The sequence below is a fragment of the Oncorhynchus masou genome, chromosome 22, assembly GCF_036934945.1.
Source record: "Oncorhynchus masou masou isolate Uvic2021 chromosome 22, UVic_Omas_1.1, whole genome shotgun sequence".
Taxonomy (NCBI): Eukaryota; Metazoa; Chordata; class Actinopteri; order Salmoniformes; family Salmonidae; genus Oncorhynchus; species Oncorhynchus masou.
This window is the reverse complement of record NC_088233.1, coordinates 16,106,054-16,129,536: the sequence shown is the minus strand read 5'-3', so window position 1 is coordinate 16,129,536 and position 23,483 is coordinate 16,106,054. Positions and strand designations below refer to the sequence as shown.

The 23,483-nt window shown below is 43.5% G+C and overlaps 1 protein-coding gene across 2 annotated transcripts; it reads right to left on the bottom strand.

Annotated features, from left to right (window-relative positions):
- Positions 1 to 99: 99 nt before the first annotated feature.
- On the bottom strand, positions 100 to 22,222 carry LOC135509086 (AMP deaminase 3-like). 2 transcript variants are annotated; one of them, XM_064929405.1, is made up of 16 exons: positions 21,901 to 22,222; positions 14,485 to 14,586; positions 7,523 to 7,748; positions 7,149 to 7,317; positions 6,834 to 6,999; positions 6,379 to 6,598; positions 6,140 to 6,269; positions 5,806 to 6,000; positions 5,409 to 5,540; positions 5,170 to 5,333; positions 4,569 to 4,695; positions 4,096 to 4,259; positions 3,779 to 3,899; positions 2,788 to 2,961; positions 2,418 to 2,528; positions 100 to 2,148 (listed from the first exon to the last, which is right to left on the bottom strand). In XM_064929405.1, the coding sequence occupies exons 2-16, from the start codon at positions 14,540 to 14,542 to the stop codon at positions 1,972 to 1,974; spliced, it is 2,334 nt and encodes a 777-aa protein (XP_064785477.1). In that variant the 5' UTR covers positions 14,543 to 14,586; positions 21,901 to 22,222; the 3' UTR covers positions 100 to 1,971. The 2 variants fall into 2 exon arrangements, with proteins under 2 accessions (XP_064785477.1, XP_064785478.1); XM_064929406.1 differs by lacking the exons at positions 14,485 to 14,586; positions 21,901 to 22,222 and adding an exon at positions 13,183 to 13,331.
- Positions 22,223 to 23,483: the final 1,261 nt, after the last annotated feature.

Here is a 23,483-nt window from a genome sequence, read left to right as displayed (position 1 = left end):
CTTATTTTATTACATGTTGGCAACCTCAGGTGGTTGTCAGTCTCATATTTGACCAACTTTGTGTTTCAGGTGCATTTGTTACAGTATTTGACACAGACGCCTATTCTAAGTATCTTTATTGTCATATAAAAACACATTTCCCGATCATACACGTACAGTTGAGTGACATTTATGCTGCATTCAGACAATGAACCAATTCTAGGATGAAAGTTTGTCATAGTCGCCACATGATTACAGTTCACCCTTTGTCAAGTGCTTTTTGTCCATGATATGATGTCCACATGAGAGAAGCATTCAACATTATAGAAAGTGCTCCGTAGTTAACCTCTTACCAAAGTTGTATAATAGAAAACACCACTCGCTCTCATACCCAGCTACGAACTTAGTAACTTCTTTAAATGTGAGTCCCTTCACCTGATAGAACACAATAATATCCCTTCTACCATTTATGTACTGTAATTCAAATGGAAAGACAAGAACAACAAAAAAATGGCTATGCTCTTGGATTGGCTTTCATTCTGGCGTGAGAACTCTTGTATTGGCACAGTTGGTAGTATTTTTTGAACAGGACCTGGGAGTGGCAGTGTACAGGTAGTGTCCCTCTGCGCTCATGTTCAAATACAAAACTGGTTTTCTAGTTGAACATGAGAAAATTAGGTAGCGAGTAAGTTCTGCTTTCTCAAAGATAAAAAAAACCTGCATGCAAATGAGTCAACAGAGGACATGGGTACTGTGATTTGCCTAGTATGGTGCTGTTAGCTTGGCTTGATGTGGTGTAGCTTACACAGTACGGTCTTATTCAGCATGGTGCCTTATTCTCTCAGTATTACCATAGCCCAGTAACAGTTGGATCTTTCCACCAATTCGGTGCCTTTTGAGAAATGTAACTTGCTCTAAAAAAAAAATGTCTGTTCTCCTAAAATTACATTGTCATAAAGAGCACACATTCATCTTTATCAAAAACACATATTCCCATCTCAAGGTATTTTTTTTTTACTAGAGCCTATTAAGTGCCAAATAAAGTAACAGGGTTGACTGTAGCAGGGTTGACGATTTCATCTTAAATCAGCCATAAATCCCCATGTGAGAGTGGGAATAGAAGCTTGTGTACAACAGGGAGGGGCAATTGAATGCAAGCTTCTATCTGTATATCTATGGGTAACAGGGTTGACGTGTAATGCTCGACCTTCTCAGTTTTCTGCCACTAAACACCAGCAAATGGCCAAGAAGAGTAGAACCTGCTTACCTGCTTTTACACTATGATTTGACAATTAGATTTTCAATGTTTCTTTTGAAAAAACTATAAAGGAATGGTTTCAATATATTAAAACAGAATTTCAGTTCACGTAACATGGTTGATGTTAAAATGAGGGACTGATGTAAAGAAATCACTAATCAGATTAAATGAATAATCATTTTTAGAAATGACTTTGTCAAAGCTACAAAATAACTAGGGCTTTACCATGATGGTGAAAACTTGAGACATTTAAGGGTTAAATGGGTTGAATCTTCCGAGAAGTCACAGAAGGTGCATGTTGGGACATGTCAAAATGCTGAGTTTTCGCACTTTAGCAAGTCTTCGTTCAAGTAAAAAATATGATTGAATTCTCCATGTGGTCTATATTAAAAGTCACTATTTAATATAAAATGCTTTAAAATTCAATATTGGTGCACAATTTCTACATAAAATAACAAAGGGATGCAAAAGCCACTATTTTTATGGAACGACCCAGTACAGTATCTGGCTGTGTTCTAGAGCTGAAATAGAGAGAGACTAAAGTTCACATTATCTCCTGACCCAAACCATACAGTGCTGTCTCAGATACTATCTTTTCACATTGACCTTTCCAGCATGGTTCTATCAACTACTGTGCAGTGAATGTGTAACCACTGACCAGGCAAGCACTGTATGGCTCAACTTGGTTAAGCCTGGCTCAGCTCGGTAGTGTGAAAAGGGTCTCTCTGCTGTGGTCACACTACCTGGGTTCCGCTGGCCTCGGTCTTTACGGCCTCCACCAGGAAGCTGAGCTCATTGCACAGAGTCTCGTGGCGGTAGGCCATGCGGATCTGAGCCACGTTGGTCCGCCTGATGTCATTTCCCTCCGGCCCGTCCTGGAGGTAGTTGGGCCCCAGGAAGTGCATCTTTTCCTGGCAGGAGTAAAGGGGGATATATGTCACCTCTGTGACACAGCACACTGAGGCATACTCAGGAATTACATGAGGAGGGGGATGGCTACAGAAATCACTTATGAGGTGACGTCGTGGTGTGTTCTCCTAAACTGTCGGCATGAGCGTAATTCTCAGGAGGTTGAAGACATCTGTCATAGTCAGCATGCCAGGCATTAGTAGTGTTTACCACAGAACTACAATTTATCAAGCAGTTGTATTTACCAAGTATTTGCTGTTGTTTACTGTACCTGATGAGACAGACCACTCTGCAGCACACTGTTCCTGGCGATCTCACACGTGTCACAGGTACTTAGCTTCCACAGCTGGGCTGCAATGGCATACTCCTCCATCAAGGCCTCCTGCAGCATGGTACAAACACACGGGGAGTTTTCCCAAAGCTTCTTTGCTAACATGCTATTTTATTTCACACACAGAAGATTGACTGTCAAACATTGATTTTACAATTGTTACTGTTGCAGCTGTGCGGCTGGGTTGGATAGATATAAAACATTTTGGTGATAGCTTCATCTTGCCTTCTGGTTGGCTAGTTGTAACTTCTGCCACATTGCTTACACCTATCCAATCCTTTTAGATGTATCTACTGAAGTGCCCAGTGACCTTGGTGTAGTGGAACTGCATGGGGTCGTCGGTGGACAGGGACACACACAGGCCCTTCTGGAGGAACTCCTTGAGAGGGTTCTTGGAGTACTCCAGGAACAGGCTGTTGTTGCTCAGAGGAGACATGGCGATGGGGACCTGGGCCAGGTAGTACAGGTACTGCAGCACAGGACTCTGGGGAAGGAGAGAGATGTCAACACTCCCTTTGTCTTGGCCATGACCCATGTCCAGGGCCATGACCGATCAGTTCCCTTTCTAACTGCCTACCTAATTTAGGCAAGTGATGGCTCGGCTGTCTGCGGCATCTTCTTGGTGAAATGGCATCACTACTAAAAGGTCAGCTTCACTGTCAACTTCCAGACAAAGTTTTCCCAAACCTCATCTCCGATTGTGCAATTATAGGTCTTGATTTACTGACCAACCCTTAACATAACAGTCAGGTATGATAACGCCTTCAATAGACAGATGTAACAGATCCCAGATAAATCTGATTACTTCATGATTTGGATGATCAATTGTGCAAATTTTCTGACTAGACTAAAAGTTTACAAAAACACGTAGATCTGTCTGCAAAGACGCAGGTCGTTTTTGGTGTACTCGTTTCGACTGAAACTAGAAATGTAGCTGAGTAAGCAGCTGATTTGTCATGTGTCATCCCAGACATTGGGAACTAAACAGGATGGAGCTGCGTTGATCAATAATGCCCTTTTGACACAAAGATCCTGATGAAATGTGGAATAACTCAGTTCTCAGTCAGTGGGCTGTCTGACTTTTTGGGGTTAAAAAAAAGTTTCTGTAGAAAGCAAGCAATTTTTGCCGTTTTGGAGATTTGAAATGGATTAGAGCAGAAGTGAAACGCTTCCATTCCCACTGAAAGCTGTGGCTCAGCACCGCATTTAAAGATTATAATCCCTGTTACATCTAATCCGTTACTACCCAATCTTGGCCATTTCATAGGTAATGATTAGGGGTCAGAGCTGAGGTGTCGGACCTTCTTTAGGTTGAGGCCGTGGGAGATGTTGTCTGCCGTGAGGAAGGCAGAGACCAGGTGGGTGATGGACCCGGCCTCGCCACAGTGGGGCCGGAACTGGAATGTATTGAGGCCTCGTTCCCTGGGGAAAACAAACAATGACGCGTCACATTACATAAAGACGGAGAAGACATATTTATGTAACAGTAGGACAAATAAATATATATTATACCTTATATTGCTGAGTCTACCTTTAATCATAGCAGTAGGTGACACATGGGAATACTATCAATACAATACATGTTTACTTGACACCCTGGTCCGGAGCGTGGACTTACTTCCTCAGGTTGTTGAGCACCATGATGTTGGCGTACATGTAGAAGAGGTAGTAACTGTAGGGTGGGTTTTCGCCTGAGGTCCACTCCTCAGGTTTGGGGCTCTTGTAGGAGAACATGTGGTCGCTGTGCTTGGACTCATCATCCACACTGTCGAACCCAGTTACCTACAGGACAGGAGGTGTGGATCTGAGCATGTGCCATAGCTGGTGCACGGTAGACATTCTGGCACAAAATGTCTGCCATGCATGATGCTAGGGTGCTACCTATTGGTGGTGGAGGAAGTAGTGAGGTACTCTCATGCACTGTAAGATGCTTTGAGACCCAGGGTAAAGTACCACTGTATAAATGCAATCTAATATCAACATTTTGATTATTAGGATGAATGTGAATTATAGCTCTTTCACCAACATTTCTGACTTGTAGAAGCAGTCTGATAAAGTTTAGCCACCCTGCCATGTGTTGTAAATACGCACATATTTCAAGAAAACGTGCATCTCCTTGTTCTTTTGTGGATTGACTGTAGCCTTGAACAGTGGGAGGAAAATATTTTCCAGCAGCTTGGCGTAGTTCGGTATTATGTTCTTCGACTTGAAAATGTCACTGCAAGACAAAACGATACATTTGTGAAACGGATATCTTTAGACATGTAATTTGCTCGATCACTGTAAGACTGATGATTGATTCAGTTCAACTGTTGATCGATTTGATAATAATGTTGACCACTGCCTTTGTTTGTACAAGTAGCAGCACCATTCCTTCTCGCCTTAGTGCGTCTTACACACCTACCATTGATTGGTATGTGCAAACAAGAGCTGTTAATCAACGGGGTAAAAGTTAAATAACAGCTATTGAATATGGACCATCACCCTGGTTTACAATGTAACATGTCACATTTTATACATGTCCACTGCCATGCAACAATTAGTGTAGTCTTACAAAGACCATTACAGTTGAAGCATTATAGTGTCACTCGTTTTAAAATCAGCATTGAGAGCAGCATTGCCTTTATCTTAATTTTGTCCAGCTTCTGTGCCAGGTTTGGGTGTGCATAAGTCTTCTGTTCGTGGCACTTACTAGATCCTGGGCACCTGGATGACCCAGCGCATGTTGGGGGAGTGCACCTTGTGCTGGATGAACCATGAGGCCAGGCTCTGCCACTCGTCAGGGGAGCGGCCGTAGATGGACATACGGGGTTCTGCATGCTGGTACTTACTCTCCTCCAACTCATGGGCCACTTCCTGTTATAGAGGAAGTGAATAGCAGGATGTTAGAGATGCCCATGATAGTGAAGTTGTGCATAATTGACGCTATACCTTGATGATGCGAGCAAAGTATTCCCCTCTGATGTAGTTGTCTGTTTTCAGGTAAATCTCTCGGAGTTCGCTGGCTCCCACTGGGTTGTACTTGGAGTTGAACTTGTCAAAGCGGTGGAATGTTTGCCTTCCCTAAGAGTAAACACCATTCTCAGAGAAACTGCTGCCAAGTTACATGGAACCTAGTGCCAAACTGCAATTGTTTACAGATTTAATTCTGAATATTCATATGTGCATTATAAAGGTGCTATAAACTGCTCATGAACAGTTTAATCGTGAAGCAGAATAGGTGTTTTAAATGTGTTAAATTGATGTAATCTATAAACTGTAATAACCTAAATACTGTCCAATATTATTTCAATCATTAGAATATGAAGTGTTTTGGGAACATTCTTACAGCGTGAACGTCCAGGGAGTCCACAGTGAGGTCATAGGGGTCCATGGTCAGGGTGTCAAACACCTGTTTCAAGGTGAGCTTTTGGCCCCCCTTCTCCAGCACCACGCGGTCCGCCTCGGTCTTGTAGGTGGTCTGGATGAACTTCAGCAGGTGCTTTTGGTTCATGCAAGCAGCTGCGTGGATGTGAGTGTCTACCTGCATGTATGAGGAAACATAAGCCAGAAAAAATGTGTCAGTTTGTTCTAAAGCACAACTTGAATCAGTGAAATGTAATCATGGGAGTTGTTCAACCCTATTTATTTGTATTACACCTAATATTCTATATATCACCAACCTTCCTGACGTTATAGAAGTCTCTGTGAGGAACACGTTTCAGCTCCTTCAGCTCAGCCATCTCATTCAGCATCTCATGCAGATAGAACTTGGAGGCCATGAAGTTCAGTCGTCTGTGGCAGTAGGTTTTCCTGTGAGAAGAATGATATTAGATGATATTACAAACACCGTAATAGATGGGTCATTGAGAATTGGGCAACAGTCAGTGTGAGGTGGTGATGTGAGCGGTGGGGTGTTCACGTGGGCCCGTCGGCGATCATGGCGAGGACATGGCTGAGGTCAATGGCGAAGGTCTCCAGGTCAGGGTAGGGCAGGCTGCGGGGCTGCTGCTGCTTCAGGGCCTCTGCGTCATTGTACACATAAACAATGCCGTCCTTCATCTGCAATGCGTAGTTCAGATCATCAGGGATGCCCTCCGTAGTGTATGGATCCTCCCCCTCTTGAGGGCAGGGGCACATGTCTACAGAGGACAGGATTAGATGGGTGAACAGAAGGGAGAGAGAGGAAACGGCTTAAGAAGAATCTGAGTGACTATTCCTTTGGGTCCTTTTCGAAAGCTTGAGCTCAGAAGTAATCAAGGCAAAGCTGTTCCTAGAGCACTTTGATCAAATGTCCTACACTGTAGAACTTGTTAGATTGATGAACAGATATTGGTATGTGGTTGATGCCCGGCTGTGTACAGTTTGATTTTCTACCTGGCAAGATCTCATCCTCCACGTTCCACTTCTGGTTCTCAGCGCTGCGGAGGAACTGGGCAGTGGTCCTGGGGAAGCGGTGGTAGGCCAGCCTGGAGTACTTCTCCCTGATAAACAGGGCTTTAATCAGGGTCTTGGCTGCCTGCTCATAGTCCTCCACTGTGATCTGGGAAAAACATGTGTTGACAAGACCATAGGAATTAGAAATGGCCAGCCCATGCCTTGATATAACTTCTCAGCCATTGCATGTAATAGGAAATGATTTGTGATGTGATTACATGATGAATGAATATATTATTGTATAATACCCCTTACCCCTGCACAATAGTCTCCGCTAATGGTGACCCTCTGGAACTCTAGGGAGTGGGCGCCAGGGGTGAACAGAGGGGCGACCACAGACAAAGCCCACTCTGGACAGATGTTGAGGGAACTGGGGAACTGCTGAGATAACGACTGGGAACGCTTCATTTTGAAACTCTTCTTCCTGGAGAAACCAACATCATACAAGTTGATAGGTGGAAAATGCAGACTCCTATTGAAAATCAAGTGAGGTCAACTCCATGACGTTCAAATCACTTGAGGAAAATTAACCTAACTGACAAAAAGTCAGGAATTTAATTTAAGTTAATTTGACTTGAACGGAATCAAACTGACAATTAGACCCCATTAATTGATTTGTGCCCTCTGACCTTTTAGTGCTCTCTTCAGAGTACTGCTCAGCGATCTCCTTGAGCATCTCTCGCTCCCGGACCTGGTTCATGCCGATGGGACAGTCCTCGGACACTGTGTACATGGATAGGGAATCCTTGGTGTCCTCCTCCTTCAGCGCCGAGGCATACACCTTCTCTGCCAGCAGACGCACTGACTCATCCACCTCGCTCAGCAAGACCTTGGGGAACTGACGCGGCATCTCTTCTGAAACAGAGGAACACACAGGAGCTTTTATTATGCAGGATTGATCGAGCACACTGTATACATGAAATATAATGTCCTTTTTTAGGTTTAACACACATGGTTGTGACATGTGCTCAATGTCCTTAAACTGGATTTATAAATTACCCTGCCTCTCTGTGTCCAATTATGTAAGTGACTATATATATTTTGTTTATAAATCATTTTAGAAAAAGCATTAATAATGTATTGAAAGGTCCAATGCAGCTGTTTGTATATCAACATCAAAACATTTCTGCGTAACAATTATATACCTTACTGTAATAGTTTTCCATTAAAATGTATAAAAATTTATTTTTAGCAACAACATTTTCTTTTTCAAGCAATAATTTTGCTAGGACTGTCTGTGGTCTGAGTGGGGAGGGGAAAAGGTAAAACTAGCTGTTATTGGCAGAGAGGTTTGGAACTCTCCTTGTTTTTGGTCTATTAACCAATTTACCAACTGGTAATGTCACCAGGCAAGCCAAAACTCCTGCCCATGCAAACAGGCTGATTTAAACCAACCACTATCAGGAAATAACACTGATCACACTTTTACAGGTTTAGGTTCATTAGCTGTTGTACAATATGATACAAAACAGGAAAAACATATGTTGTAGTGTATGTGGACAACCCTTAAAATTAGTGGATTCTTCTATTTCAGTCACACCCCTTTCTGACAAGTGTATAAAATCGAGCACACCGCTATGCAATCTCCATAGACAAAAATTGCCAGTAGAATGGCCATACTGAAGAGCTCAGAGGCTTTCCACGTCACCATCATAGGATGCCACCTATCCAACAAGTCAGTTCGTCCTATTTCTGCCCTGCTAGAGCTTCCCCAGTCAACTGTAAGTGCTGTTATTGTGAAGTGGAAATGACTAGGAGCAACAATGGCTCAGCCACGAAGCGGTAGGCAACACAAGCTCACAGAAAGGGACCAACAAGTGCTGAAGCGCATAGCGCGTAAAAATAATTTGTCCTTGGTAGCAACACTCATTACCGAGTTCCAAACTGTGGAAGCAACGTCAGCACAAGAACAGTTCGTCGAGAGCTTCATGCAATGGGTTTCCATGGCCGAGCAGCCGCACACAAGCCTAAGATCACCATGCAAAATGCCTAGCGTCGGCTGGAGTGGTGTAAAGCGCTCCGCCATTGGACTCTGGAGCAGTAGAAACGCATTATCTGGGGTGATGAATCACACTTCAGCATGACAAAATCTTCGTGGACAAAGCGAGGTCCATACAGAAATGGTTTGTTGAAATCGGTGTAGAATAACTTGAATGGCCTGCACAGAGCCCTGACCTCAACCCCATCTAACACCTTTAGGATAAATCGGCACACCGACTGCGAGCCAAGTCTAATCGCCCAACGTCAGTGCCCGACCTCACTAATGCTGTTGTGGCTGAATGGAAGCAAGTCCCTGCAGCAATGTTCCGACATCTAGGGGAAAGCCTTCCCAGAAGAGTGGAGGCTGTTATAGCAGCAAAGGGGGGACCAACTCCATATGAATGCCCATGATTTTGGAGTGAGATGAGCATCCTTTTGGTCATGTACTGTAATTTTTACTGCACTGGTTGAGGTTGAGTATGCATAAAAACATACAAGTGTGAGGAGGTGTGTGACATATAGTAGGATATGTCAATATATAACATGTTTATGAACTTATAGCTGATCATGGAAAAAAATATATATATTTTGTAATACGGACCATATTGGGGAACTGCTTCCCCACTCCCCCCAACAAAATACAAATATACCACTATTAGGGCAAGAATTAAGAATTTTAAAACCATTGGAATAATGGTAAACTTGCCTGGTATTGGACACCATTCCCTGGTATTGGATAATAAAAGCCTTTATTGAGAGCAACAAACCAGTGTAAATCCTGGAGTATGCTAAACGTCATTGGCACTTGGATGAGAACTGGGCGTTATGGTCAGATGAGATGAAAATATAGCTATTTGGCCATGTACACCAGTGGTGGGTTTGGCCTCGAAAGAAGAATGCAAATGCAGAAAATAACCTCATACCTACTGTAAAATATGGTGGTGGATCTTTGATGTTATGGGGCTGTTTTGCTTCCATTGTTTCTGAGGCCCTTGTTAAGGTCAATGGCATCATGTGAACTCTACCATGTATTAGGATATTTTTGCCAAAAACCTGGTTGCCTATAGTAGGAGGCTGAAATTTGGCCACAAGTGGATCTTCCAGCAAGAAAATAACCCAAAGCACAAATCAAAATCCACAAAGAAATTGTTAATTGACCGCAACATTTAAATGTTCAATGGCCATCTCAGTATCCAGACTTGAAACCCATTGAAAACCTGTGTTTTGAATTGAAGAGGGCAGTCCATAAGCGCAGACAAAGGATATCAAGGATCTGGAAGGATTCTGTATTGAGGAATGGTCTAAGATCCCTCCCAATGTGTTCTCCAATCTCATAAAACATTTTAGAAGAAGTCTCAGTGCCGTTATCCTCACAAGGGGAGGGTGCAGGAGTATTGAAAACAGGGGTGCCAATAATTTTAGCACCTATCTATTTTGGATTGTATTATTGCTCTCTTTCTCTGAGCAATTGTATTAGAATACAATATTATAATTGTGTCTTTGTTTGCATTGACAATATACTGTAGCTCGGTATTTGTATTATTTTAGATATATTTATTTTTAGTGCATCTTTATCATGGGTGCAAATCATTTTGGATGTGACTACATACAACACAGTCAACAACAGTGCATATTAGGTGAGTTTTAATGATAGCAAAAAACGGTGTCATTTATTAAGTGTTTTACTTGCTGTCATGATTTAGTTGTTGACTTTGAGTCCGTGTATCACGTATACTCCCTCACCCGGGGCTCGAAGTCATCAAGCTGCTCATTGTTACGCACACCTGTCACCATCGTTACGCACATCAGCGCTTCATCAGACTCAATCCCCTGCCTGATTACCTTCCCTATAAATGTCACTCCCTTTGGTTCTTTCCCGAGGCCTGTTTCTGTTCCAGTGTTCATGTCTGTACGCTACCCGTGTGTTTGTTTGGTCTATGTTAATTTATTTATTAAATACACTCCCTGAACTTGCTTCCCAACTCCCAGCGTATATGTTACACTGTGAGGAAGGTCAATGCCTCTACACACCATAACATAGAATCCAAACACACATCATCATCAAACTGTCAACTTATCCTAACTGATTTTCATTTCCTCTGAAAATGCCCCTTTCTCTGCGTTTGGCTATTGTCACAGTCTTTTCTTGCACATAGGAAGTGCTCTATCCCGTAGATCCTGACCCTCAGAGTTCTCCAAGCCATAGGCATTCAATGACCTCTGCCTTTCACTTAATGTTCATCATCACACAACACAACAAGATGGTCAGTAGGTAGCTTTATCGCTCACCCTTACCTTCTGCAGTCATCCGGGCCATGCCTGGCTCTCTGGCTCTGAGTGACGAGTCTGTATTTCCCAGTGGTGACTCTGTCTCTCTTGTGAATCTCTTTCTATGACTGTGTTGATCACTACTATGATGCAGGTGTGGCTCCCTGTTGTGACTGTCTTGGTCTCTGTTTTGACTGTAGTCTCTAACTGCCTGTTGTGACTGTCTTGGTCTCTGTTTTGACAGTAGTCTCTAACTGCTTGTTGTGACTGTCTTGGTCTCTGTTTTGACTGTAGTCTCTAACTGCCTGTTGTGACTGTCTTGGTCTCTGTTTTGACAGTAGTCTCTAACTGCTTGTTGTGACTGTCTTGGTCTCTGTTTTGACTGTGGTTTCTAGCTGCTTGTTGTGACTGTCTTGGTGTCTGTTTTGACTGTAGTCTCTAACTGCCTGTTGTGACTGTCTTGGTCTCTGTTTTGACAGTAGTCTCTAACTGCTTGTTGTGACTGTCTTGGTCTTTGTTTTGACTGTGGTCTCTAACTGCTTGTTGTGACTGTCTTGGTCTCTCTTTTGACTGTAATCTCTAACTGCCTGTTGGGACTGTCTTGGCCTCTGTTTTGACTGTGGTCTCTAACTGCTTGTTGGTGACTGTCTTGGTCTCTGTTTTGACTGTAGTCTCTAACTGCTTGTTGTAACTGTTTTGGTCTCTGTTTTGACAGCTGTCTCTAACTGCCTGTTGTGACTGTCTTGGTCTCTGTCTTGACAGTAGTCTCTAACTGCTTGTTGTGACTGTCTTGGTCTCTGTTTTGACAGTAGTCTCTAACTGCTTGTTGTGATTGTCTTGGTCTCTGTTTTGACAGTAGTCTTTAACTGCTTGTTGGGACTGTCTTGGCCTCTGTTTTGACTGTAGTCTCTAACTGCCTCTGTCTCTTCAGTGTGATACAGTGTCTTTATCTCTTTCAGTGTGTCTTTCTCTGGCTTTGCTCAGTTGTTTATCAACTCCTGTCTATGTATGAGGCAGCTAGTTGTTGCTGTGTCTTGAGTATCCTTCTCCCTCTCTATTTCAGGAGACTAGGAGCATCACGGAAACCGGGCCAACTAATCCAAGCTGTGTATGTCACAACTGGCTCTCAGCATGGGGGTGAGGCAGTGACTTAATGTAGTATGGGGTGATGGCTTCTTGACCACCCACAACGCACTGTAACAGTTCTAAGGAGAACAGGAGAGCAGAGGACATAATGCTTTCTTGAATAGATCATTACTGGCAGGAGGCAACCTCTTTGCCTTTGATCTTCTAGCCATGTCCTTGAGGGAGGCAAGCAAGATGCTCTACAAAATGACAAAGAGAGAACACATGCTTGTCTGTCTGTACCAGCTGCCTCTACTAAAAGCCATACCCAGATCTCGGCCTTGCCTGCCTGCCAGGAGCATAGCAACCACGCTCTTTACTGTGTTGGCCAGACAACTGAGATTCAACAGGTTTCCATAATCCAGAACAGGACCAAGAATACAAGTACCTGACAGAATAAAATGTGCTGTGCCCATTAGAGCTAATGGCAATGTATGGAACACCAGCCAGGACACACCAGCCAGGACACAATGTTGCAGTAAACTGCATACATTCCCAACCCCATATACTTTGATAGACCTCGACGTAGGATACCAGGCATAGAGTACCGAATCCTGTTTGCAGTGAGTGGCCTAGTGTCCGCCTTTACCCTTACTATACGCTGGGTGTCAACAAACAAGCTTTCCCCCAAGCCCTTACATAAGCAAACATAATGTAATCCAACAGCAGTATGCTGAATCACAAGGGTGACAAATGCCAGGAACTATTTGTGCTGTGTAATAATAACACTAGTCCACTGACAGGGAATGGAAAGGGTCTGGAACAAGACAGCTAGAGGGCAGTTCAAAATATGTAAATCATCTCCAGTCAAAACATGCAAAACCCCAAAAGAATGTAGACACACAGGCCTACTACTTACACCAAAGTGTAATAAAGTTGAGAAGGTGGTAGATATAGTAAGTTGTGCATTGTTTACCTGTTCAGTGTTGTGTCCTGTTGCTACAGAATCAGATGAGTGGAGTGTGTGGTGCTCTCAGGGGACTAGTTCTATGTATTTGTATTTCTTTACAGCTGAGCGTCATCTCCTGGCCTCTCCTTTCTTTGCAGGAAAATAATTGGGTGAAACATGACAAGTGTTTCTGTAGTACATGCCCATCCCACAGAGTTCTGTGTATGTGTGTCAGTCCTGTCTTGTCTTGCCCTCCCCAGACACAAAACTACTTCCCCATCTTTCACTCCCACTCAGAGCCACACATAACCACAACCTCTCTCAAGTTACTGTTATGCTTGAGTAACTTTGGCATTGCAATTGTATTATGTAACACCTCTTGTGAATTATTGTGAAGACAGACCAGACGGACAGCATACAAATGGTAGTCAGAGTCAATCATTACACTGTTGTGTGTGAATGCACACAAAACACACCTTAGGCTTAGCGTAGGCATGGGCTCTGTAGGCTTAAGCTCACTTGATAAACCAGCTCCTGCGTAACAGTATGGTGGCTGCGAGGCCTCTAAATTTAGGAAAGAGAAGGTCTCTTACACCATTCAGCAGAGATAAGAGAACCAGCTCTCTTATTACCAACAGCAACTCAGTTATAGAGGAAGTGTTTACAGACATACTATATGGACTGTTGGTACAGAGGCTATGCTCTCCTTAAAGGCCTGACATGTGACAATCTCTCCAAATTGTTGCTCTCTCTCTGATGAAAAAAACTCAAGGTACATGCAGTAGTACCACATCCAACCTTTGCATGTGTCAAATTTTGTGGGTCACTCATACCACATACCATATTTCCTCTATCAAGACATACTAATGTAGCAATATTACCAAATAAAATACAATGTTACACCCATGCTTGCGGTGCTGCACATGATTATGAGTGTATGTGTGTCAACTCAATCAACACCGTATTGTTCAGTGTAAATGTGTGTGTTTTGTTATTGCACCCTGCTGTACAGTACGTCCAGGACACTCATGCCCTGTTCTTAGCTCATAAATGCTGGTAGAGAACAATGGAATGCCCTGGGCTGCATTCTCACGTCAAAACTCAGATTCTTTTTGGGCAGAGAGTCAATAAATGCCAGGGCTGGCATGGTATCTGAGGGCAGAGTAGAAGCTTCTACACTAGATTTTCCTTATGCGATCACATACTTTTGGCCCAGTTGCTGTGTTTCTTGCATTGATATGTGTGTAAAAGTACATGCGAATATGCATGTGCAAAGTGCGTGCAGATGCGTCTCTGTGTATGTGAGTGGGTTTCCACTGCACTGCTTACTTTTCCCCAAGTTGTGAGTGGACTTCTGCTTGAATTGGGGCGTGTCTCTTCTCTTCATCTTCTTTAATATCAGGGCCAAATATGCAAAATGTACAGGAACACCTAAACCGCAGAATACAAGGCAAGATTATAAAACCATGATTCACAGAGCAGAAAAATAGAACTCACGAGCTAGATTACACTACTCTATCATTATCATAAGGCTAAAAGCTGGGTCTTTACAGTGTTGTAACTGCTATACATTTAGTCATTTAATCATTTAAGGAAAAAGTATCAGAAATGGGCTGCCTGTGCAAATGCATCCTACGAGAGACAGAATAAGTGGTTACAGTGCATTCAGAAATTATTCATACCGCTTGATTTTTTCAACATTTTCTTGTTACAGCCTGAATAGTAAATGGACGAAATTGAGATGTTGTATCAATGGCCTACACACAATACCCCATAATGTGAAAGTATTTTTTATACATTTTTACAAATTGACAAATAATGAAAGCTGAAATGTCTTGAGTCAATAAGTACTCAATCCCTTTCTTATGGCAAGCCTAAATAAGTTCAGGACGACATACCCAGATCTAACTGCCTGGAGCTCAGGACCTGAAGCAAGGATATGCATATTCTTGAAACCATTTGAAAGGAAACGCTTTGGAGTTTGTGGAAATGTGAAATTAATGTAGGATAATATAACACATTAGATCTGGTAAAATAATAAGATGGTGCAGACAGAGATTGTCGCCTCGCTTCGAGTCCTTGGGAAACTATGCAGTGTTTTTTTAATGTATTATTTATTACATTGTTGCACCAGGAAATCTTAAGTCTTATTACATACAGCCGGGAAGAACTATTGGCTATAAAAGCAACGTCAACTTACCACCATTACGACCAGGAATACGACTTTCCCAAAGCGGATACTCTGTTTGGACCACCACCCAAGACAATGGATCTAATCCTAGAAGCCGACCCAAAACAAAGGTGCCGCAGAAGGGGCAGACGGAGTGGTCTCCTGGTCAGGCTTCGTAGATGTGCACATCGCCCACCGCTCCCGAGTATACTACTCGCCAATGTCCAGTCTCTTGACAACAAGGTAGACAAAATTTGAGCAAGGGTTGCCTTCCAGAGAGACATCAGAGATTGTAACATCCTATCTTTCACGGAAACATAGCTCCCTCGGGATATGTTGTCGGAATCGGTTCAGGGCTTTTACCATGCTTCGCGCCGACAGAGATAAACACCTCTCTGGGAAGAGGAAGGGTGGGAGTGTATGATCCATGATTATTGACTCATGGTGTAATCGTAACAACATACTCAAGTCCTTCTGCTCACCCGAACTAGAAATCCTTACAATCAAATGCCAGCCATATTACCTCCCGAGAGAATTCTCATCAGTTATCGTCACAGGTGTGTACATTCCCCCTCAAGCAGACACCACAACGTCCCTCAAGGAACTTCACTGGACTATATGTAAACTGGAAACCATATATCTTGAGAATGCATTTATTGTAGCTGGGGATTTTAACAAAGCAAATTTGAGAACAAGGCTACCTAAATTCTATCAGCATATTGATTGTAGTACTCGCGGGGATAATACACATGATCACTGCTACTCTAACTTCAGCGATGCATATAAAGCCCTCCCTTTGGCAAATCCGACCACGACGCCATCTTCCTCCTACCATCTTGCCAGTACAGGAACAAAGTTGGGTCGCAATACAACGGCTCAGACATGAGACGTATGTGGCAGGGTCTACAGGAAATCACGGACTATAAAAAGAAAACCAGCCAAGTCACGGACACCGTCACGCATCCAGACAAGCTTAACACCTTCTTTGACCACTTTGAGGATAATACAGTGCCACTGTCGCGGCCCGCTAACAAGGACTGTGTCCCCCTCTCCTTCTCCGTGGCCGACGTGAGTAAAACATTTAAACGTGTTAACCCTCGCAAAGCTGCTGGCCCAGACGGCATCCCTAGCCGCGTCCTCAGAGCATGCACAGACCAGCTGGCTGGTGTGTTTACGGACATATTCAATCCCTATTCCAGTCTGCTGTCCCCACATGCTTCAAGATGGCTACCATTGTACCTGTACCCAAGAAGGCAAAGATAACTGAACTAAATGACTACCGCCCCGTGGCACTCACTTCTGTCATCATGAAGTGCTTTGAGAGACCAGTCAAGAATCATATCACCTCTACCTTACCTTACCTGACACCCTAAACCCACTTCAGTTTGCATACTGCCCAGACGATGCAATCGCCATCACACTGCACACCGCCCTAGCCCATCCGGACAAGAGGAATACCTATGTAAGAATGTTGTTCATTGATTACAGCTCAGCATTCAACATTATAGTGCCCTCCAAGCTCATCATCAAGCTGGAGACCCTGGGTCTCAACCCACCCTGTGCAATTGGGTCCTGGACTTTCTGATGGGCCGTCCCCAGGTGGTGAAGGTAGGAGACAATATTTCCACTTCGCTGACCCTCAACACTGGGGCCCCACAAGGGTGCGTGCTCAGCCCCTTTCTGTACTCCCTGTTTACCCACGACTGCGTGGCCATGCACGCCTCCAACTCAATCATCATGTTTGCAGATGACACAACAGTAGTGGGCTTGATTACCAACGACAATGAGACAGCCCACAGAGAGGAGGTGAGGGCACTCGGAATGTGGTGTCCTGGAAAACAACCTTTCACTCAACATCAACAAACCAAAGGAGATGATCGTGGACTTCAGGAAACAGCAGAGGGAGCCCCCCCAACCACATCAAAGGGACAGCAGTGGAAAAGGTGGAGAGTTTTTAGTTCCTCAATGTACACATCACAGACAAACTGAAATGGTCCACCCATACAGGCAGTGAGGTGAAGAAGGCACAACAGCGCCTCTTCAACCTCAGGTAGCTGAAGAAATTTGGCTTGTCACCCAAAACCCTGACACACTTTCACAGATGCACAATCGAGAGCATCCTGTCCGGCTGTATCACAGCTTGGTACAGCAACTGCACTGCCCTCAACCGCAAGGCTCTCCAGAGGGTAGTGTGGTCTGCACAATGCATTCCGGGGGAAAACTACCTGCCTTCCATGACACTTACAGCACCCGATGTCACAAGAAGGCCAAAAAGATTTTGTATTATACTGTATTTTATACCATCTATTGCACCTTGCGTGTGCCGCTCGGCCATCGCTCATTCATATATTTATATGTACATATTCTCATTCATTCCTTTAGATTTGTGTGTATTTAGGTAGTCGTTGGGGAATTGTTAGATTACTTGTTAGATATTACTGCACTGTCGGAACTATAAGCACAAGCATTTCGCTACATTCGCATTAACATCTGCTAACCATGTGTATGTGACCAATAAACCCCAGAATCAACAGGGGTTCAAACTGTAGAACCCAGTTCCTACATTTTAATATAAAATTGATTTTATCAAACAAAACTATGCTACATTTTATCTCAGGGGCCCTCAGGATGACAAATAAAAGCAATATTACTGAATGTAAGTACATTATTTACCTTCAGAGGTGAATGTAACTAACCAGTTGCCGAGATAAGTGTTTTTGTTGCTGTGCACTCTCCTCAAACAATGGTATTTTTACTGTAATAGCTACTGTAGATTGGACAGTGCAGTTAGATTAACAAGAATTCAAGCTTTCTGCACATATAAGATGTGTCCTGTTGGCTGTCACTTACAACGTCATTCTAGTCACATTAGCGCACGTTAGCAACAACAGTCCCGGTATAGGGACACCGATCCCGTAGAGGTTTAACAAATCACAAAATAAGTTGCACGGACTCACTCTGTGTGCAATAATAGTGTTTATATCATGATTCTTTTAATGGCTACCTCATCTCTGTACCCCACACATACAATTATCTGTAAGGTCCCTCAGTCAAGCAATTAATTTCTAACACAGATATAACCACAAAGACCATGGAGTTTTTCCAATGCCTCACAAAGAAGGACATCTATTGATAGATGGGTTAAAAAAAAGCAGACACTGAATATCCTTTTGAGCATGGTGAAGTTATGAATTACAATATGGATGGTGTATCAATCCACCCATTCACTCAAAGATACAGGCGTCCTTCCTAACTCAGTTGCTGGAGAGGAAGGAAATTGCTCAGGGATTTCACCACGAGGCCAATGGTGACTTTAAATTTGTTATAGTTTAATGGCTGTGACAGGAGACAACTGAGGATGGATCAACAACATTGTAGTTACTTCACAATACTAACCTAATTGACAGACTGAAAATATGGAAGCCTGTACAGAATACAAATATTCCAAAACATACATCCGGTTTGCAATAAGGCACTAAAGTAAAACTGCAAAACATTTAGCAAAGAATTTAACTTTACGTCCTGAATACAAAACAACACATCACTGAGTACCATTCTTCATATTTTCAAGCATGGTGGTGGCTGTATCATGTTATGGGTATGCTTGTCATCAATATTTTTCATAGATGTCTATTAACCCCTTTAACCCAATGCTGGCACTTAGACCACACTCATGAGCTGTCTAGGGCCATAAGCAAACAAGAAAATTCTCGGCCAGAGGCCCCGCTTCTAGTGACAGGTGACTTTAATGTAGGAAAACTGAAATCCGTTTTACCTAATTTCTACCAGCATGTCACCTGTGCCTCTAGGGGTGAAAAAACTCTAGATCACTTTTACTCCACACACAGAGATGCATACAAAGCTCTCTGTCACCCTCTATTTGGCAAATCTGACCATAACTCTATCCTCTTGAGCAAAAACTCAAACTTATAAGAAATCTAAGGTAACCTGTCTAAATGACTACCGATCCGTAGCACTCACGTCTGTAGCCATGAAGTGCTTTGAAATGCTGGTCATGGCTCACATCAACACCATTATCCCAGAAACCCTAGACCCACTCCAATTTGCATACCGCCCTAACAGATCCACAGATGATGCAATCTCTATTGCACTCCAGACTTCCCTTTCTCAGCTGGACAAAAGGAACATCTATGTGAGAATGGTATTCATTGACTTCAGCTTAGTGTTCAACACCATAGTGCCCTCAAAGCTCATCACTAAGCTAAGGACCCTGGGACTAAACACCTCCCTCTGCAACTGGATCCTGGACTTCCTGACAGGCCGTCCCCTGATGGTAAGGCCGATAACAACACATCCGCCATGCTGATCCTTAACACGGGGGCCCCTCAGGGGTACGTGCTCAGTCCCCTCCTGTACTCCATGTTCACTCATGACTGCATGTCCAGGCACGACTACAACACCATTAATATGTTTGCAGATGATACAACAGTGGTAGGCCTGGTCACCAACCTGGCCATGTGGTGCTAGGACAATAACCTCTCCCTCAACATGATCAAGACAAAGGAGATGATTGTGGACTACAGGAAAAGGAGAACCGAGCACGCCCCCATTCTCAATCACGGATGTGTAGTGGAGCAGGTTGAGAGCTTCAAGTTCCTTGGTGTCCACATAACCAACAAACTAACATGGTCCAAGCAAATCAAGACAGTCGTAAAGAGGGGACTGAAAATATTTGGCATGAGTCTTTAGATCCTCAAAAGCTTCTACAGTTTGCATCACTGCCTGATATGGCAACTGCTCGGCCTCCAACCGCAAGGCACTACAGAGGGTAGTTCGTACGGCCATGTACATCACTGGTGCCAAGCTTCCTGCCATCCAGGACCTCTATACCAGGCGGTGTCAGAGGAAGGCCCTAAAAATGGTCAAAGACTCCAGCCACCCTAGTCATAGACTGTTCTCTCTGCTATCGCACGGCAAGTGGTACCGGTGCGCCAAGTCATGGTCCAAAAGGCTTCTAAACAGCTTCTACCCCCAAGCCCTAAGACTCCTGAACATCTAATCAAATGGCTACCCAGACTATTTGCATAGCCCCCCAACCCCTCTTTTACGCCGCTGCTAACCTCTGGGATGGCCATTCCAGAACATTGTACTTGTTCCTCTGCATAAATGCCCGGGTAGATTTTGAGCAGTGTTTTGGGTCGTTGTCTTGTTGAAATATCCAGCCCTGGCGTAACTTCAACTTTGTGACTGATTCTTCAACATTATTCCCAAGAATCTGCTGATATTGAGTGGAATCCATGCGACTCTCAACTTTAACAAGATTCCCAGTACCGACACTGGCCACACAGCCCCACAGCATGATGGAACCCCCACCAAATTTTACTGTGGGTAGCAAGTGTTTTTCTTGGAATGCTGTGTTCTTTTGCTGCCATGCATAACATCCCTTGTTATGACCAAATAACTCAATCTTAATCATCATTAATCATCATTAAGTTTACAGATGACACAGTGGTGGTAGGCCTGATCCCTGGCGATGATGAGACAGCTTACAGAGAGGAGGTCAGAGACATTGCAGTGTTGAGCAAGGACAACAACCTCTCCCTCAACATCAGCAAGACAAAAGAGCTGATCACAGACTACAGGAAATGGAGGGCCGAGCACGCCCCATCCTCATCGACTGGGCTGTTGTGGAACAGGTCGAGATCTTTGGGACAAGTCTCTGAATGTCCTTGAGTGGCCCAGCCAGAGCTCGGACTTGATCCCGATCGAATATCTCTGGAGAGACCTGGAAATTGCTGTGCAGCAACACTCCCCATCCAACCTGACAGAGCTTGAGAGGATCTGCAGAGAAGAATGGGAGAAACTCCCCAAATACAGGTCTGTTCCAAGCTTGTAGCGTCATACTCAGAAAGACTCATAGCTGTAAAGGCTACCAAAGGTGATTCTAACATGTATTGACTGTGTGAATACTTATGTAAATTAGATATTTCTGTGTTTCATTCTCAATAAATTAGCAAATAAGTTTGAAAACTAAATTATTGTCACACCCTGATCTGTTTCACCCGTCTTGTGCTTGTCTCCACCCCCCTCCAGGTGTCGCCCATCTTCCTCATTATCCCCTGTGTATTTATACCTGTGTTTTCTGTTTGTATGTTGCCAGTTTGTCTTGTTTGCCAAGTCAACCAGCGTTTTTCTCCTAGCTCCTGTTTTTCCCAGTCTCTGTTTTTCTCGTCCTTCTGGTTCTGACCCTTGCCCATCCTGACTCTGTGCCTGGCTGCCTGACCATTCTGCCTGCCCCTGACCTCGAGCCTGCCTACCGCCCTGTACTGTTTTGGACTCTGACCTGGTTATGAACTCTTGCCTGTCCCCGACCTGCCTTTTGCCTACCCCTTGGACTATAATAAATATCAGAGCTCAAACCATCTACATCTGGGTCTCACCTTCTGTCGTTATAATTCTACTTAATCCATTTTAAATTCTGTCTGTAACACAACACAAAGTCAAGGGGTATGAATACTTTCTGAATATACTGTAGTTACAGTAGGTGTGCACACTACACAAACAAAGGTGTATGTATTTATATGCGTGTGAGTTAGGTCTGAAGTTGCTCTTACCTGGTCTGTGTTATTCAGCAGTGGAGAACACCTCTCTTTCGGCTGCTTTAGATGGATGTGTGCGTGCTAGTGAAATGAGCAGGCACACAGCTAGTTAATGCCTTCACTTCCGGCTGGGAAACGAAAATCACCAGTTTATGCAAATAATTGCACCATGAAGTGAAACTGTAAAATAACAAAAGTTATGTTTCAATAAGAGTGATACACTTTTAACTACATGTAGCCCAACTAAACCTAACTTTCCTGAGAGTATTATGGAAAGTGTTTAAATGTCCGTAAGCCAACTTCCTTATATGCTTTTTCTCTCTCTCTTTTTTTGTCTTTCTTGAACCAGTTCTGAAGCTATTTATACACCACAAATTGATTGGTCATAACTTCCTCATGCACATATTTAGAGAGTAACTGGGTGCAATGCATGACTAAACTTATAGTGCAATGTTAATGTTGATCTCTGTGAGTTTTTGCACTGCCCCCATATACAGTGCCTTGCGAAAGTATTCGGCCCCCTTGAACTTTGCGACCTTTTGCCACATTTCAGGCTTCAAACATAAAGATATAAAACTGTATTTTTTTGTGAAGAATCAACAACAAGTGGGACACAATCATGAAGTGGAACGACATTTATTGGATATTTCAAACTTTTTTAACAAATCAAAAACTGAAAAATTGGGCGTGCAAAATTATTCAGCCTCTTTACTTTGAGTGCAGCAAACTATCTCCAGAAGTTCAGTGAGGATCGCTGAATGATCCAATGTTGACCTAAATGACTAATGATGATAAATAAAATCCACCTGTGTGTAATCAAGTCTCCGTATAAATGCACCTGCACTGTGATAGTCTCAGAGGTCCGTTAAAAGCGCAGAGAGCATCATGAAGAACAAGGAACACGCCAGGCAGGTCCGAGATACTGTTGTGAAGAAGTTTAAAGCCAGATTTGGATACAAAAAGATTTCCCAAGCTTTAAACGTCCCAAGGAGCACTGTGCAAGCAATAATATTGAAATGGAAGGAGTATCAAACCACTGCAAATCTACCAAGACCTGGCCGTCCCTCTAAACTTTCAGCTCATACAAGGAGAAGACTGATCAGAGATGCAGCCAAGAGGCCCATGATCACTCTGGATGAACTGCAGAGATCTACAGCTGAGGTGGGAGACTCTGTCCACAACAATCAGTCGTATATTGCACAAATCTGGCCTTTATGGAAGAGTAGTAAGAAGAAAGCCATTTCTTAAAGATATCCATAAAAAGTGTCATTTAAAGTTTGCCACATGCCACCTGGGAGACACACCAAACATCTGGTCAGATGAAACCAAAATTGAACGTTTTGGCAACAATGCAAAACGTTATGTTTGGCGTAAAAGCAACACAGCACATCACCCTGAACACACCATACCCACTGTCAAACAAGGTGGTGGCAGCATCATGCTTTGGGCCTGCTTTTCTTCAGCAGGGACAGGGAAGATGGTTAAAATTGATGGGAAGATGGATGGAGCCAAATACAGGACCATTCTGGAAGAAAACCTGATGGAGTCTGCAAAAGACCTGAGACTGGGACGGAGATTTGTCTTCCAACAAGACAATG